General features: G+C 39.2%; 1 protein-coding gene across 5 annotated transcripts in view; it reads left to right on the forward strand.

Annotated features, from left to right (window-relative positions):
* XRCC4 (X-ray repair cross complementing 4) overlaps positions 1-16,764 on the forward strand; it is a 534,234-nt gene that overhangs the window by 274,284 nt on the left and 243,186 nt on the right. For all 5 annotated transcript variants that reach the window (XM_069751244.1, XM_069751220.1, XM_069751236.1 and 2 more), the window contains exon 4: positions 12,663-12,829. In XM_069751244.1, coding sequence (XP_069607345.1) covers positions 12,663-12,829 — 167 coding nt within the window. The remainder of the gene's footprint in view (positions 1-12,662; positions 12,830-16,764) is intronic.

Genomic DNA, 16,764 nt, shown 5'->3' on the forward strand with positions numbered 1-16,764 from the left:
TTGAAAAAAAATGTTGCTTTGTGGAATGTACTCCGCAAATAGAAAAAAAATTCTACTAAATGAATCCTATTCATTTCTTTCATGTGACAACAACTTCTTTGACACCATGACATAACACAGTGAAGCTGACAATGGAATCTGACCTGCTAATGGGATTACTGAAGATTCCATGTTCTGCCAGCCTGCATCCCCCCAATGATATGTCACCATTAGTCCATGTAATCACTGGCGAACACTTCATTTCCCGCACTTACTCATACACAAATCAGACATGTCTCAAGTTATTAGACATTTAATCCCTCACTTAATTTGTGAGATTAGAAACAACCAGTTATCTGTCTTCATGTATTTGCACAGCTAATTTGTCTTACTGCAGTATGTGGCATGGATTTTTATCCATCCTAAATGAGTGTGCCATCCAAGCCTTGGAAAAGATTTTCCCAACACAAATGGTCATCTTTGTTAAACCCTGTAGATTAGATTCAAGACTGTGGATTGTCACTCCAATTGTCTGCTCTGAAGGCGACAGCATAATTGTAGCTCGACATATTTGGCTGTTGGAATTTCTACTGAGCAACAAAATGTATGAAAGTTTTCTGGGTTTTCTAATAAATTGTCACTTATATCTAGAGACTTTCATCTGTATCCCTTCCCTATTTCTTTTTCAACTAACGTTATAGGTAATTATTGGCCAATCCCTGTACAGTGGGTATAGAAAGTATTTAGACTCTTTTACATTTTGACTCTTTGTTTCATTGCAGCCATTTGGTAAATTTTAAAAAAAAGTTCATTTTTTTTCTCATTAATGTATACTCTGCAACCCATCTTAACTGAAAAAAAAAACAGAATTGTAGTAATTTTTGCAAATGTATTAAAAAAGAAAAACTGAAATGTTACATGGTCATAAGTATTCAGACCCTTTGCTCAGTATTAAGTAGAAGCACCATTTTGAGCTAGTACAGCCATGAGTCTTATTGGGAATGATGAAACATCTCCAGTTCTATCAAGTTGGATGGTGAACGTTGGTGGAAAGCTATTTTCAGTCTCTCCAGAGATGCTCAATTATGTTTAGGTCAGGGCTCTGGCTGGGCCAGTGAAGAATGGTCACAGAGTTGTTCTGAAGACACTCCTTAGTTATTTTAGCTGTGTGTTTAGGGTCATTGTCTTGTTGGAAGGTAAACCTTCGGCCAAGTCTGAGGTCCAGAGCACTCTGGAAGAGATTTTCATCCAAGATATCTCTGTACTTGGCCGCATTCATGTTTCCTTCAATAGCAATCAGTCATCTTGTCCCTGCAGCTGAAAAACACCCCCATAGCATGATGCTGCCACCAGTATGTTTCACTGTTGGGATTGTATTGGGCAGGTGATGAGCAGTGCCTGGTTTTCTCCACACATACCGATTAGAATTATCACCAAAAAGGTCTATATTCCTCTCATCAGACCAGAGAATCTTATTTCTCATAGTCCTTCATGTATTTTTAGCAAGCTTTATGCAGGCTTTCATATGTCTTGCATTGAGGAGAGGCTTCCATCGGGACACTCTGCCAGAAAAGGCTCGACTGGTGAAGGGCTGCAGTGATAGTTGACATTGTGGAACTTTCTCCCATCTCCCTACTGCATCTTTGGTGCTCAGCCACAGTGATCTTGGGATTTTTTACCTCTCACCAAGGCTCTTCTCCCACGATTGCTCAGTTTCGCTGGACGGCCAGGTCTAGGAAGACTTCTGGTGGTCCCAAACTTCGTCCATTTAAGGATTATGGAGACCACTGTTCTCTTAGGAATTTTGAGTACTGCAGAAATTCTTTTGTAGCCTTGGCCAGACCTGTGCCTTGCCACAATTCTATCACTGAGCTCTTTGGCCAGTTCCTTTCACCTCATGATTCTCATTTGGTCTGACATGCACTGTGAGCTATGAGGTCCTCTATAGACAGGTGTATCAGGCTGGTTTCACATTTGCGGTTTTTTTGCGTTTTTGCGCTAAAAAACGCATGCGTTTTTTTCCTACACTTAACATTAAAAACGCGTGCGTTTTTTGCATGCGTTTTGACACGTTTTTGCAACGCATGCGTTTTTTCTCTGCATGCGTTGTATTGCAGAAATGCAACATGTAGCAATGTTAGCGGCTTTTTTTGCTGCAAAAAATGCATGCGTTTTTTGCGGCAAAAAAACGTGTTGATGTCTATGTAAACGCATGCATTTTTAAGCACATGCGTTTGCATGCGTTTTTATAGAAATACACAAGAATACACACTGATAAGCTACCCCCAAACCCTAACCCTAAGGATCCTAACCCTAAGGGTTAGGATCCATAGGGTTAGGGTTAGAGTTTGAGTTAGGGTTAGAGTTTGTGTTAGGGTTAGAGTTTGTGGGTTAGGGTTAGAGTTTGTGTTTTAGGGTTAGAGTTTGTGTTTTAGGGTTAGGGTTAGAGTTTGTGTTAGGTTTAGAGTTTGGGTTAGGGTTAGGGATAGAGTTTGTGTTTTAGGGTTAGAGTTTGTGTTAGGGTTAGAGTTTGTGTGTTAGGGTTAGAGTTTGTGTTAGAGTTTGTGTTAGGGTTAGAGTTTGTGTTAGGGTTAGGGTTAGGGTTAGAGTTTGGGTTAGGGTTAGAGTTTGTGGGTGAGGGTTAGAGTTTGTGTTAGAGTTTGTGTTAGGGTTAGAGTTAGGGTTAGAGTTTGTGTTTTAGGGTTAGAGTTTGTGTTAGAGTTTGTGTTAGGGTTATTGTTAGAGTTTGGGTTAGGGTTAGAGTTTGTGTTTTAGGGTTAGGGTTAGAGTTTGTGTTAGAGTTTGTGTTAGGGTTATTGTTAGAGTTTGGGTTAAGGTTAGAGTTTGTGTTTTAGGGTTAGGGTTAGAGTTTGGGTTAGAGTTTGTGTCTTAGGGTTAGAGTTTATGTTAGAGTTTGTATTAGGGTTAGAGTTTGTGTTATAGGGTTAGGGTTTGTGTTAGAGTTTGTGTTAGGGTTATGGTTAGAGTTTGTGTTAGGGTTAGGGTTAGAGTTTGTGTTTTAGGGTTAGGGTTAGAGTTTGTGTTAGGGTTAGGGTTAGAGTTTGGGTTAAGGTTAGAGTTTGGGTTAGAGTTTGTTAGAGTTTGTGTTAGGGTTAGAGTTTGGGTTAGGGTTAGAATTTGGGTTAGGGTTAGAGTTTGTGGGTTAGGGTTAGAGTTTGTGTTAGAGTTTGTTAAGAGTTTGTGTTAGAGTTTGGGTTAGGGTTAGAGTTTGTTAGAGTTTGGGTTAGGGTTAGAGTTTGGGTTAGGGTTAGAGTTTGTGTTTTAGGGTTAGGGTTAGAGTTTGTGTTAGGGTTAGGGTTAGAGTTTGTGTTTTAGGGTTAGGGTTAGAGTTTGTGTTAGAGTTTGTGTTAGGGTTAGAGTTTGTTAGAGTTTGTGTTAGGGTTAGGGTTAGAGTTTGGGTTAGGGTTAGAGTTTGTGGGTTAGGGTTAGAGTTTGTGTTAAGGTTAAAGTTTGGGTTAGAGTTTGTTAGAGTTTGTGTTAGGGTTAGAGTTTGGGTTAGGGTTAGAATTTGGGTTAGGGTTAGAGTTTGTGGGTTAGGGTTAGAGTTTGTGTTAGAGTTTGGGTTAGGGTTAGAGTTTGTGTTTTAGGGTTAGGGTTAGAGTTTGTGTTAGAGTTAGGGTTAGAGTTTGTGTTTTAGGGTTAGGGTTAGAGTTTGTGTTAGAGTTTGTGTTAGAGTTTGGGTTAGGGTTAGAGTTTGTGTTTTAGGGTTATGGTTAGAGTTTGTGTTAGGGTTAGGGTTAGAGTTTGTGTTTTAGGGTTAGGGTTAGAGTTTGTGTTAGGGTTAGAGTTTGGGTTAGGGTTAGAATTTGGGTTAGAGTTTGTTAGAGTTTGTGTTAGGGTTATTGTTATAGTTTGGGTTAAGGTTAGAGTTTGTGTTTTAGGGTTAGGGTTAGAGTTTGTGTTAGAGTTTGTTAGAGTTTGTGTTAGGGTTAGAGTTTGGGTTAGAGTTTGTGTCTTAGGGTTAAAGTTTGTGTTAGAGTTTGTATTAGGGTTAGGGTTAGAGTTTGTGTTATAGGGTTAGGGTTAGGGTTTGTGTTAGAGTTTGTGTTAGGGTTATGGTTAGAGTTTGTGTTAGGGTTAGGGTTAGAGTTTGTGTTTTAGGGTTAGGGTTAGAGTTTGTGTTAGGGTTAGAGTTTGGGTTAGGGTTAGAATTTGGGTTAGAGTTTGTTAGAGTTTGTGTTAGGGTTAGAGTTTGGGTTAGGGTTAGAGTTTGGGTTAGGGTTAGAGTTTGTGGGTTAGAGTTTGTGTTAGAGTTTGTGTTAGGGTTAGAGTTTGGGTTAGGGTTAGAGTTTGTGTTTTAGGGTTAGGGTTAGAGTTTGTGTTAGAGTTTGTGTTAGGGTTATTGTTAGAGTTTGTGTTAGGGTTAGAGTTTGTGTTTTAGGGTTAGGGTTAGAGTTTGTGTTAGAGTTTGTGTTAGGGTTATTGTTAGAGTTTGGGTTAGGGTTAGAGTTTGTGTGTTAGGGTTAGAGTTTGTGTTAGAGTTTGTGTTAGGGTTAGAGTTTGTTAGAGTTTGGGTTAGGGTTAGAGTTTGGGTTAGGGTTAGAGTTTGGGTTAGGGTTAGAGTTTGTGGGTTAGGGTTAGAGTTTGTGTTAGAGTTTGTGTTAGGGTTAGAGTTAGGGTTAGAGTTTGTGTTTTAGGGTTAGAGTTTGTGTTTTAGGGTTAGGGTTAGAGTTTGTGTTAGGGTTATTGTTATAGTTTGGGTTAGGGTTAGAGTTTGTGTTAGGGTTAGGGTTAGAGTTTGTGTTTTAGGGTTAGAGTTTGTGTTTTAGGGTTAGGGTTAGAGTTTGTGTTAGGGTTATTGTTATAGTTTGGGTTAAGGTTAGAGTTTGTGTTTTAGGGTTAGGGTTAGAGTTTGTGTTAGAGTTTGTTAGAGTTTGTGTTAGGGTTAGAGTTTGGGTTAGAGTTTGTGTCTTAGGGTTAAAGTTTGTGTTAGAGTTTGTATTAGGGTTAGGGTTAGAGTTTGTGTTATAGGGTTAGGGTTAGGGTTTGTGTTAGAGTTTGTGTTAGGGTTATGGTTAGAGTTTGTGTTAGGGTTAGAGTTAGGGTTAGAGTTTGTGTTTTAGGGTTAGAGTTTGTGTTTTAGGGTTAGGGTTAGAGTTTGTGTTAGGGTTAGAGTTAGGGTTAGAGTTTGTGTTTTAGGGTTAGAGTTTGTGTTTTAGGGTTAGGGTTAGAGTTTGTGTTAGGGTTAGAGTTAGGGTTAGAGTTTGTGTTTTAGGGTTAGAGTTTGTGTTTTAGTGTTAGGGTTAGAGTTTGTGTTAGGGTTATTGTTATAGTTTGGGTTAAGGTTAGAGTTTGTGTTTTAGGGTTAGGGTTAGAGTTTGTGTTAGAGTTTGTTAGAGTTTGGGTTAGGGTTAGAGTTTGGGTTAGGGTTAGAGTTTGTGGGTTAGAGTTTGTGTTAGAGTTTGTGTTAGGGTTAGAGTTTGGGTTAGGGTTAGAGTTTGTGTTTTAGGGTTAGGGTTAGAGTTTGTGGGTTAGGGTTAGAGTTTGTGTTAAGGTTAAAGTTTGGGTTAGAGTTTGTTAGAGTTTGTGTTAGGGTTATGGTTAGAGTTTGTGTTAGGGTTAGGGTTAGAGTTTGTGTTAGAGTTTGTGTTAGGGTTATTTTAGAGTTTGTGTTAGGGTTAGAGTTTGTGTTTTAAGGTTAGGGTTAGAGTTTGTGTTAGAGTTTGTGTTAGGGTTATTGTTAGAGTTTGGGTTAGGGTTAGAGTTTGTGTTTTAGGGTTAGGGTTAGAGTTTGTGTTAGAGTTTGTGTTAGGGTTATTTTAGAGTTTGTGTTAGGGTTAGAGTTTGTGTTTTAGGGTTAGGGTTAGAGTTTGTGTTAGAGTTTGTGTTAGGGTTATTGTTAGAGTTTGGGTTAGGGTTAGAGTTTGTGTTTTAGGGTTAGGGTTAGAGTTTGTGTTAGAGTTTGTGTTAGGGTTAGGGTTAGAGTTTGGGTTAGGGTTAGAGTTTGGGTTAGGGTTAGAGTTTGTGGGTTAGGGTTAGAGTTTGTGTTAGAGTTTGTGTTAGGGTTAGAGTTAGGGTTAGAGTTTGTGTTTTAGGGTTAGAGTTTGTGTTTTAGGGTTAGGGTTAGAGTTTGTGTTAGGGTTATTGTTATAGTTTGGGTTAGGGTTAGAGTTTGTGTTAGGGTTAGGGTTAGAGTTTGTGTTTTAGGGTTAGAGTTTGTGTTTTAGGGTTAGGGTTAGAGTTTGTGTTAGGGTTATTGTTATAGTTTGGGTTAAGGTTAGAGTTTGTGTTTTAGGGTTAGGGTTAGAGTTTGTGTTAGAGTTTGTTAGAGTTTGTGTTAGGGTTAGAGTTTGGGTTAGAGTTTGTGTCTTAGGGTTAAAGTTTGTGTTAGAGTTTGTATTAGGGTTAGGGTTAGAGTTTGTGTTATAGGGTTAGGGTTTGTGTTAGAGTTTGTGTTAGGGTTATGGTTAGAGTTTGTGTTAGGGTTAGAGTTAGGGTTAGAGTTTGTGTTTTAGGGTTAGAGTTTGTGTTTTAGGGTTAGGGTTAGAGTTTGTGTTAGGGTTAGAGTTAGGGTTAGAGTTTGTGTTTTAGGGTTAGAGTTTGTGTTTTAGGGTTAGGGTTAGAGTTTGTGTTAGGGTTAGAGTTAGGGTTAGAGTTTGTGTTTTAGGGTTAGAGTTTGTGTTTTAGGGTTAGGGTTAGAGTTTGTGTTAGGGTTAGAGTTAGGGTTAGAGTTTGTGTTTTAGGGTTAGAGTTTGTGTTTTAGGGTTAGGGTTAGAGTTTGTGTTAGGGTTAGAGTTAGGGTTAGAGTTTGTGTTTTAGGGTTAGAGTTTGTGTTTTAGGGTTAGGGTTAGAATTTGTGTTAGGGTTAGAGTTAGGGTTAGAGTTTGTGTTTTAGGGTTAGAGTTTGTGTTTTAGGGTTATGGTTAGAGTTTGTGTTAGGGTTAGAGTTAGGGTTAGAGTTTGTGTTTTAGGGTTAGAGTTTGTGTTTTAGGGTTAGGGTTAGAGTTTGTGTTAGGGTTATTGTTATAGTTTGGGTTAGGGTTAGAGTTTGTGTTAGGGTTAGGGTTAGAGTTTGTGTTTTAGGGTTAGAGTTTGTGTTTTAGGGTTAGGGTTAGAGTTTGTGTTAGGGTTATTGTTATAGTTTGGGTTAAGGTTAGAGTTTGTGTTTTAGGGTTAGGGTTAGAGTTTGTGTTAGAGTTTGTTAGAGTTTGTGTTAGGGTTAGAGTTTGGGTTAGAGTTTGTGTCTTAGGGTTAAAGTTTGTGTTAGAGTTTGTATTAGGGTTAGGGTTAGAGTTTGTGTTATAGGGTTAGGGTTAGGGTTTGTGTTAGAGTTTGTGTTAGGGTTATGGTTAGAGTTTGTGTTAGGGTTAGGGTTAGAGTTTGTGTTTTAGGGTTAGGGTTAGAGTTTGTGTTAGGGTTAGAGTTTGGGTTAGGGTTAGAGTTTGGGTTAGGGTTAGAGTTTGTGGGTTAGAGTTTGTGTTAGAGTTTGTGTTAGGGTTAGAGTTTGGGTTAGGGTTAGAGTTTGTGTTTTAGGGTTAGGGTTAGAGTTTGTGTTAGAGTTTGTGTTAGGGTTATTGTTAGAGTTTGTGTTAGGGTTAGAGTTTGGGTTAGGGTTAGAGTTTGTGTTTTAGGGTTAGAGTTTGTGTTAGGGTTATTGTTAAAGTTTGGGTTAGGGTTAGAGTTTGGGTTAGGGTTAGAGTTTGTGTTTTAGGGTTAGAGTTTGTGTTTTAGGGTTAGGGTTAGAGTTTGTGTTAGAGTTTGTGTTAGGGTTAGAGTTTGTGTTATAGGGTTAGGGTTAGGATCCCTAGGGTTACTAGGAACCCTAACCCTAGGTATTTCTGTTTATAGTGGGTTTTCTAGTTGATTTTGATGATTGGCAGCTGTCACACACTTCTCATCATGTGTTTCAAAAACGCAAACGCAGGAAAAAACGCTTGTAAACGAGTCAAAACGTTTGCATTAATACATGCAAAAACGCATGCGCCTAAAAAAACGCAGCGTTTAAACGCGTTTAAACGCGTTTTTGCACCAAATGTGTTTGCGTTTAAAACGCTGCAGATCAAAACGCAAGTGTGAAACCAGCCTCACTTTCCAAATCAAGTCCTATCAGTTTACTTAAAAACAGCTGGACTCCAATAAAGGAGTTGAACCATCTCAAGGAAGATCACAGGTAAATGGACAGCATGTGACATAAATATGAGTGTTTGAGCAAAGGGTCTGAATACTTATGACCATGTGATATTTGTTTTTCTTTTGTAATAAATATGCAAACATTTCTGTTTTTTTTTAGTCAAGATGGGGTGCAGAGTGTACATTACTGTGAAAAAAATGATTTTTTTTTTATTTACTAAATGGCTGCAATGAAACAAAGAAAGATAATTTTAAAGGGGTCTGAATACTTTCCGTACCCACTGTACCCCTAATAAGACACAGACATTATAGAAATGGAGTCCACTGCTCCAGACCTCTCTTAATGAGTTAAGGAGGAGATCCATTCCAAATAGCTGCTTTGTCTATACCAGAATTGACAAAACCATTTTTCACACTGTGACCTATTTTTTTTCCGATGGGCATAAGAAGATTTACTTAGCAATACTAGATTATTGGCAGGCCCATATCAATGGGTGATTTTGTTTTAAGAATGCATTTTGACCACAAAAGAATGTAAAAGTGTATAGTATTCTAAAGGCTGTGCAGTTTTAGGAAGATGAACACTTTCTGGCAGGAACAGGCGAGCATCGGATCTATATAGCGCCTCCTGACTCTTCTCCAGTGGCTGATGTAGGAGAAGATATGGATCGGTTAGTAGATAAGAATCTAATCTTAGGTGTAAGGCTAGCTATATACACTGCTCAAAAAAATAAAAGGAACACTTAACAGAATATAACTCCAAGTAAATCAAACTTCTGTGAAATCAAACTGTCCACTTAGGAAGCAACACTGTTTGACAATCAATTTCACATGCTGTTGTGTAAATGGAATAAATAACAGATGGAAAGTATTGCCTATTATCAAGACACACTCAATAAAGGAGTGCTTCTGCAAGTGCGGACCACAGACCACATCTCAGTACCAATGCTTTCTGGCTGATGTTTTGGTCACTTTTGAATTTGATTGTGCTTTCACACTCGTGGCAGCATGAGATGGACTCTTCAACCTACACATGTGGCTCAGGTAGTGCAGCTCATCCAGGATGGCACATCAATGTGAGCTGTGGCAAGAAGGTTTGCAGTGTCTGTCAGCGTAGTGTCCAGAGGCTGGAGGCGCTACCAGGAGGCAGGCCAGAACACCTGGAGACGTGGAGGGGGCCGTGGAAGGGCAACAACCCAGCAGCAGGACCACTACCTCATCCTTTGTGCAAGGAGGAACAGGAGGAGCACTTCCAGAGCCCTGCAAAATGACCTCCAGTAGGCCACAAATGTGCATGTGTCTGCACAAACGGTTAGAAACTGACTCCATGAGGATCATCTGAGTGCCCGACATCCACAGATGGGGATTTTGCTCACATCCCAACACCGTACAGGAAGCTTGGCATTTGCCACAGAACACCAGGATTGGCAAATTCACCACTGGCGTCCTGTGCTCTTCACAGATGAAAGCAGGTTCACACTGAGCACGTGTGACAGATGTGATAGAGTCTGGAGACGCTGTGGAGATCAATCTGCTGCCTGCAACATAATTCAGCATGACCGGTTTGGCAGCGGGTCAGTAATTGTGTGGGGTGGCATTTCTTTGGAGAGCCACACAGCCTTCCATGTGCTCGACAGAGGTAGCCTGACTGCCATTAGGTACCGAGATGAGATCCTCAGACCCCTTGAGAGACCATTTGCTGGTGCGGTTGGCCCTGGGTTAGTCCTAATGCAGGACAATACCAGACCTCATATGGCTGGAGTGTGTCAGCAGTTCCTGCAAGATGAAGGCATTGAAGCTATGGAGTGGCACGCCTGTTCCCCAGACCTGAATCCGATTGAACACATCTGGGACATCATGTCTCGTACTATCCACCAACGTCACATTGCACCAAAGACTGTCCAGGAGTTGGCAGATGCTTTAGTCCAGGTCTGGGAGGAGATCCCTCAGAATACCATCTGCCGCCTCATCAGCAACATGCACAGGCATTGTAGGGAGATCGTACAGGCACCTGAAGGCCATACACACTACTGAGCATCATTTCCTTGTCTTGAGGCATTTCCACTGAAGTTGGATCATCCTGTAACTTCATTTTCCACTTTGATTTTGAACATCATTCCAACTCCTGGCCTCCGTGGGATATTTATTGTGATTTACGTTGATGATGTTTAGGTTTTATTGTTCTCAACACATTCCACTATGTAATGAATAAAGAATTACAATTGGAATATTTCATTCAGTGATATCTAGGATGTGGGATTTTAGTGATCCCTTTATTTTTTGAGCAGTGTATATAATGTACAAAGCCACGTTTTTAGAAGACTGCAGCTCCTGGAAAAAGAAGGGTCCTTCTGACTCCTGTAAGAATTGGCAAATACCCAAAGGGCCATCCAATCCTCCAAAAGTCTACCGTAAGTCAGCCACCTCTCTGGCTATTTCTTTGGATATTACTGTACAGTATGTAAAGAAATGTATCTGTAAGGAGAAATTTCCCTGTACTGATTTAATTTACTGAGGTGTAATTTAAGTGAAGGTCACTGAAGCCACATACTGCAACTTTACTGTCACGTATGTCAAATTATCTAGAGTAATCTACAACATCAGTAAAAAAAAATTACGGAGTCCATCGCTGCACTGATCCCCAGCATGTCATGTGTGATATGATTTAGAAACACACTGATAGTATTTCAGTACTGTGTGCAGTGAATATCATACTTTGATAGTTCTCTATATTTCATGGTGGTTTTCATTTACGTTACATCGACTTTACCTTGGCATTTCAACCCAGAGACTTTCATCATGTACAATTCAGCCTGACTTGTCCTTGGCGTTTTAATTAGTGCAGAGTAAGGTGATCCGATGTCCTGTCTGTAGTGTTGTTTTATGAAATATCTGGAATGATAAAACTTTTAGAAAGGATATTGCCATATATTATATTTAATTATTTGCAAGTATATATGATACATTGATATATTAAAACTGTAAAATTAGTTCCAGTTGCAGGTCAAGCTGAACATTCTGTCTGCAAAGCTGATCTTGGTTTGTTAAGATACAGCAGCTCCTGCTCCCTCCTAGGACACTCCAATCATATGATCATTACCAAGGGAGGCACGGGCACTGATAATGCTTTGTAAAATGTATACACAACTATCAGGAAGACAGAGATGGTAATATACCATTTCTGCTTTCTCTATGGAAACTTTGTCTAGCCTTTGACAGCTGACTCCCCACTCCTGCACTTGCATGAATTTGCAGCTATTTTCTCTGAGTGGACACTCAAAATCATCCTTGGAGAGTCATGTGGTGACCGTCCTATAGTGTTAGTATATTGAGCGGGCCACAAGTAATTAAAGAGACCCTGACAGCACAATTTGGTAGACATGGCTGTAACTGCTCTGTAATACTGATTAAACTGGGACCTTTGGTGAAGAAATCTAGTTTATTGGTTTATTGCTCTTCTTTAGTCACCATTTGAGGTTTTCTGCTAATTAGATTTCAGTGCACAGGGGCCGGGCTGTGCACCGAGTCTCCTCCTCCATGGTTCCCTGGCCCCTCCGCCTTTCTCCTCTGCTTGAAGAAGAGATTTCAACAGAGGAAGTAGTAATTTGCTATTCATACAGAGGAGACGGGCGGAGGGGCCGGGAATCACAGACTGCGAGGAGAAGACCCAGTGCACAGTCCGGCCCCTGTGCACCGGAATCTAAAAAGCAGAAAAGCTCAAATACTGATTATAAACGAACCACAAAGCGGATTTCTTCACCAAAGGCATCAATGTAATCTGTGTTACACTGTCCTTACAGCCAAAGATTTACATTTCAAAATAGTGTTGACAGGTTCTTTTTAAAGATTGAGAAACTATACTATAAAGATTTGCTGCTCATGAGTTTTAGTCTTGCTTTTGGTTTTGGCAGATACTTTGCGAAAGTGACCCTAACTCGTCTTCCTACATCAATTAGAAATAGCTGACTCCTTCGGAGAAGTCCGAGAACGGCCATTCACTTGTTACGGTTCAATAAAACATAACGATCGTTTTATTGTTAATCATTTCATGCATTTACAATGGGCAATTATCATGATATAATTAGAATCATACATCTTGCTATACCAAAATTATAGCAAAGAGCCATTTATTTAATCATACCCTAACACGGAAATGGTTAAAACGTAATAAAAGTGGAATTATAATAAAAATGACCACTTTGCAATTGCAATGTTTCATAATGAGAAATGAAGTACAAATACAGTCTTTGGCTGCAGAATATTTCTATATTTCTTATTGGATTTATTGCACCAACATATTGGACAGATCTGTACAAAGCTTGTCGCCACTCACATCAGTGTTGTCTCCCGTGAGGCTGATTTGTCCTTCTCTGAGACCCCACGCTTTGTAATGTAATAATCTATTAGGACCCCGATAATGTAAGGCACCCTGCTGCTGTCAATGCAACTCAAAATCTTGCCCAATCTAGTTGGTTAGTAACTGCAGATGGATGAATATTGTTTTTTTTTTTACCTTTTTTATACCGTACATATATGATAGGTGCTTTCTCCCCGCTGTCTCAATCCTTCTATCACATTCTTCGTCTTTACAGTTCAAGCTTGGATCGCTCCGACTCCGGAATGCCGCAGACCCTTCTGGAATCATCAAAGAGTTAATTGATTATTGCTTAAGCTGTGCCACAGAATTACATGGTCGAAATGAACATCTGCTGAAGGAAAATGAAAGGCTGCGACAGGACTGGAATGACATGCATGAACAGTAAGAGATGATTTTTTGCATGCACTTCTATGTAGCAACATGCAGAATCTGTTGGTACTGTTCAATCTGCTAGTCACAATTCCCAAAATTTCTGAACCCTTTCCGGGCCAAAAAAAGGATTACAAGTGTCCATTAAAGGTAATTTAATTGCGACTTTCATTTTCTAAGTTGAACTAGAAAATTGATGTGGAATCCTCCTGTCACCCCTGTAATGAGTCTTTCGTCACTATTTAGGCAGAATCCATATTTAAAGACAAAGCCCAATAAAAACAAAAAACCAAAATGATAATTTACCCTAGACCAAGAAAATAGTAATAGTACATGTAAATAGCATAGGGTACGTTGTTAATCCTATTTTAATTTAAAAAAAAAAGTATTAAAACCTTACCTTGTGTGAAACAACTTCAATGTGAATAATGGCGAGGAAAGGGGAACCATGCCCCTGTTTCTATAAAGTGCAAGAGATTACAGGAAAAACCAAACAAATGAGCTGGACTATAAGCTGGTATATGTGCAAAATGTAAGAGCATGTTCACACTGTGTCCATTTCACAGACAAAACCCAATAAAAAACAAATTGAGCATATACCCTTGAGCAAGTAAATAAGAAAATAGCAATAGTACATATATATAACATAGGTTAATTGGTTAACGCTATTTTGATTTAAAAAAAATGCATAAAAGCCATCCAATCATGACAAGATGTACCCATCGGGATGGTCCTAACCTGTCTCTAGTATTAAAACATTACCTTGTGTTAAAGGATTTCAATGATCAAATTAGCTATTGGTTTTTATCTGTGAAATGGCCACAATGTGAAGTGTGAATGTGCTCTCACACTTTCACCTTCTTATAGTCTGTCTCGTTTATAAGCCAACTATGGCTTCATTTCATTTTGGCATGTTTGTGCACATTTAGTTAAAATTACCTTTTATTGAGAACAGTTAAGCAAGTTGAAGATAAAATGATCTCTAAAAGGCCAAACGTTAAAGATGACATATTTCCTTTGTATTTTAGGGGAAATATATATATATATACATACATACATATGCTGCTGATGCAAAAGTTTGGACACCCTTGGAGATGTGTGTGCTCATATAACTTAGACCAAGGTTTCAGACCTTAATCTTTCCCTACATGTACAGTGCAGTTCCTGCAAACCATTATATATACAGTACAGACCAAAAGTTTAGACACACCTTCTCATTTAAAGATTTTTCTGTATTTTCATGACTATGAAAATTGTACATTCACACTGAAGACATCAAAACTATGAATTAACACATGTGGAATTATATACTTAGCAAAAAAGTGTGAAACAACTGAAAATATGTCTCATATTCTAGGTTCTTCAAAGTAGCCACCTTTTGCTTTGATGACTGCTTTACACACTCTTGGCATTCTCTTGATGAGCTTCAAGAGGTAGTCACTGGAAATTGTCTTCCAACAATCTTGAAGGAGTTCCGAGAGATGCTTAGCACTTGTTGGCCCTTTTGCCTTCACTCTGTGGTCCAGCTCACCCCAAACCATCAGGTCATCTGGCGTAGCACCCCATCACTGTCCTTCTAGGTCAAATAGCACTTACACAGCCTGGAGGTGTGTTTGGGGTCATTGTCCTGTTGAAAAATAAATGATGGTCCAACTAAATGCAAACCGGATGGAATAGCATGCCGCTGCAAGATGCTGTGGTAGCCATGCTGGTTCACTATGCCTTCAATTTTGAATAAATCCCCAACAGTGTCACAAGCAAAGCACCCCCACACCATCACACCTCCTCCATGCTTCACGGTGGGAACCAGACATGTAGAGTCCATCCGTTTACGTTTTCCGCATTGCACAAAGACATCTTTGGTTGGAACCAAAGATCTCAAATTTGGACTCATCAGACCAAAGCACAGTTTTCCACTGGTCTATTGTCCATTTCTTGTGTTATTTAGCCCAAACAAGTCTCTTCTGCTTGTTGCCTGTCCTTAGCAGTGGTTTCCTAGCAGCTATTTTACCATGAAGGTCTGCTGCACAAAGTCTTCTCTTAACAGTTGTTGCAGAGATGTGTCTGCTGCTAGAACTCTGTGTGGCATTGTTCTGGTCTCTAATCTGAGCTGTTGTTAACCTGCAATTTCTGAGGCTGGTGACTTATCCTCAGAAGCAGAGGTGACTCTTGGTCTTCCTTTCCTGGGGCGGTCCTCATGTGAGCCAGGTTCTTTGTAGCGCTTGATGGTTTTTGCAACTGCACTTGGGGACACTTTGAAAGTTTTCCCCATTTTTTTGGACTGACTGACCTTCATTTCTTAAAGTAATGATGGCCACTCGTTTTTCTTTACTTAGCTGCTTTTTTCTTGCCATAATACAAATTATAACAGTCTATTCACTAGGACTATCAGCTGTGTATCCACCAGACTTCTGCTCAACACAACTGATGGTCCCAACCCCATTTATAAGGCAAGAAATCCCACTTATTAAACCTGACAGGGCACACCTGTGAAGTGAAAACCATTTCCGGTGACTACCTCTTGAAGCTCATTAAGAGAATGCCAAGAGAGTGCAAAGCAGTCATCAAAGCAAAAGGTGGCTACTTTGAAGAACCTAGAAAATATGACATATTTTCAGTTGTTTCACACTTTTTTTGTTATGTATATAATTCCACATGTCTTAATTCATAGTTTTGATGCCTTCAGTGTGAATGTACAATTTTCATAGTCATGAAAATACGGAAAATCTTTAAATGAGAAGGTGTGTCCAAACTTTTGGTCTGTACTATATATATATATATATATATATATATATATATATATATATATATATATATATATATATATATATATATATATATATATATGTACCGTATATACTCGAGTATAAGCCGACCCGAGTATAAGCCGACCCCCCTAATTTTGCCACAAAAAAACTGGGAAAACTTATTGACTCGAGTATAAGCCTAGGGGGGAAAGGCAGCATTTACCGGTGAATTTCAAAAATAAAAATAGATCATTATTTCCCCATAGCTGTGCCATATAGTGCTCTGCACCGTTCATTATTGCCCCATAGCTGTGCCATATAGTGCTCTGCACCGTTCATTATTTCCAGTTAAAAAGAACACAGGGACCCTATTATATAACCACAATTCTAACTCATACAGGAGTCCAATAATTTGGAATATACCTCATAGGAATAGGGTGCACTGTGCAAGCTTCAGTGAATAAACCACTGAAATAGAGGGACCAGAACACCTAACCACCACAAGATAGGAAATCACCAGAAAGTCATACAGCGTTAGGATCAATAATATGCCTTTATTAAATAAAGTGGCAATTTATACATATAATATAAAAAATGTGTGTTTTTTTTAAAAATAAAAACAAAACAAAACGCAGGAACAATATTATATGGTACCCAAAAACTCCTAAAAAATATATGTATAGACATATAATACAAATAACCCCTCCAAGAGAATGATGTATAATATCACTACTCACTGTGTCATATACATATGTAAAAAAATAATGTAAAAAAAATAAAAATATAAAAGAATAAAAGTCATATATGACCCATATAAAAATGTGAAATATCATGTAACATAGTAACATAGTAACATAGTTAGTAAGGCCGAAAAAAGACATTTGTCCATCCAGTTCAGCCTATATTCCATCATAATAAATCCCCAGATCTACGTCCTTCTACAGAACCTAATTGTATGATACAATATTGTTCTGCTCCAGGAAGACATCCAGGCCTCTCTTGAACCCCTCGACTGAGTTCGCCATCACCACCTCCTCAGGCAAGCAATTCCAGATTCTCACTGCCCTAACAGTAAAGAATCCTCTTCTATGTTGGTGGAAAAACCTTCTCTCCTCCAGACGCAAAGAATGCCCCCTTGTGCCCGTCACCTTCCTTGGTATAAACAGATCCTCAGCGAGATATTTGTATTGTCCCCTTATA

The sequence above is a fragment of the Ranitomeya imitator genome, chromosome 1, assembly GCF_032444005.1.
Source record: "Ranitomeya imitator isolate aRanImi1 chromosome 1, aRanImi1.pri, whole genome shotgun sequence".
Taxonomy (NCBI): Eukaryota; Metazoa; Chordata; class Amphibia; order Anura; family Dendrobatidae; genus Ranitomeya; species Ranitomeya imitator.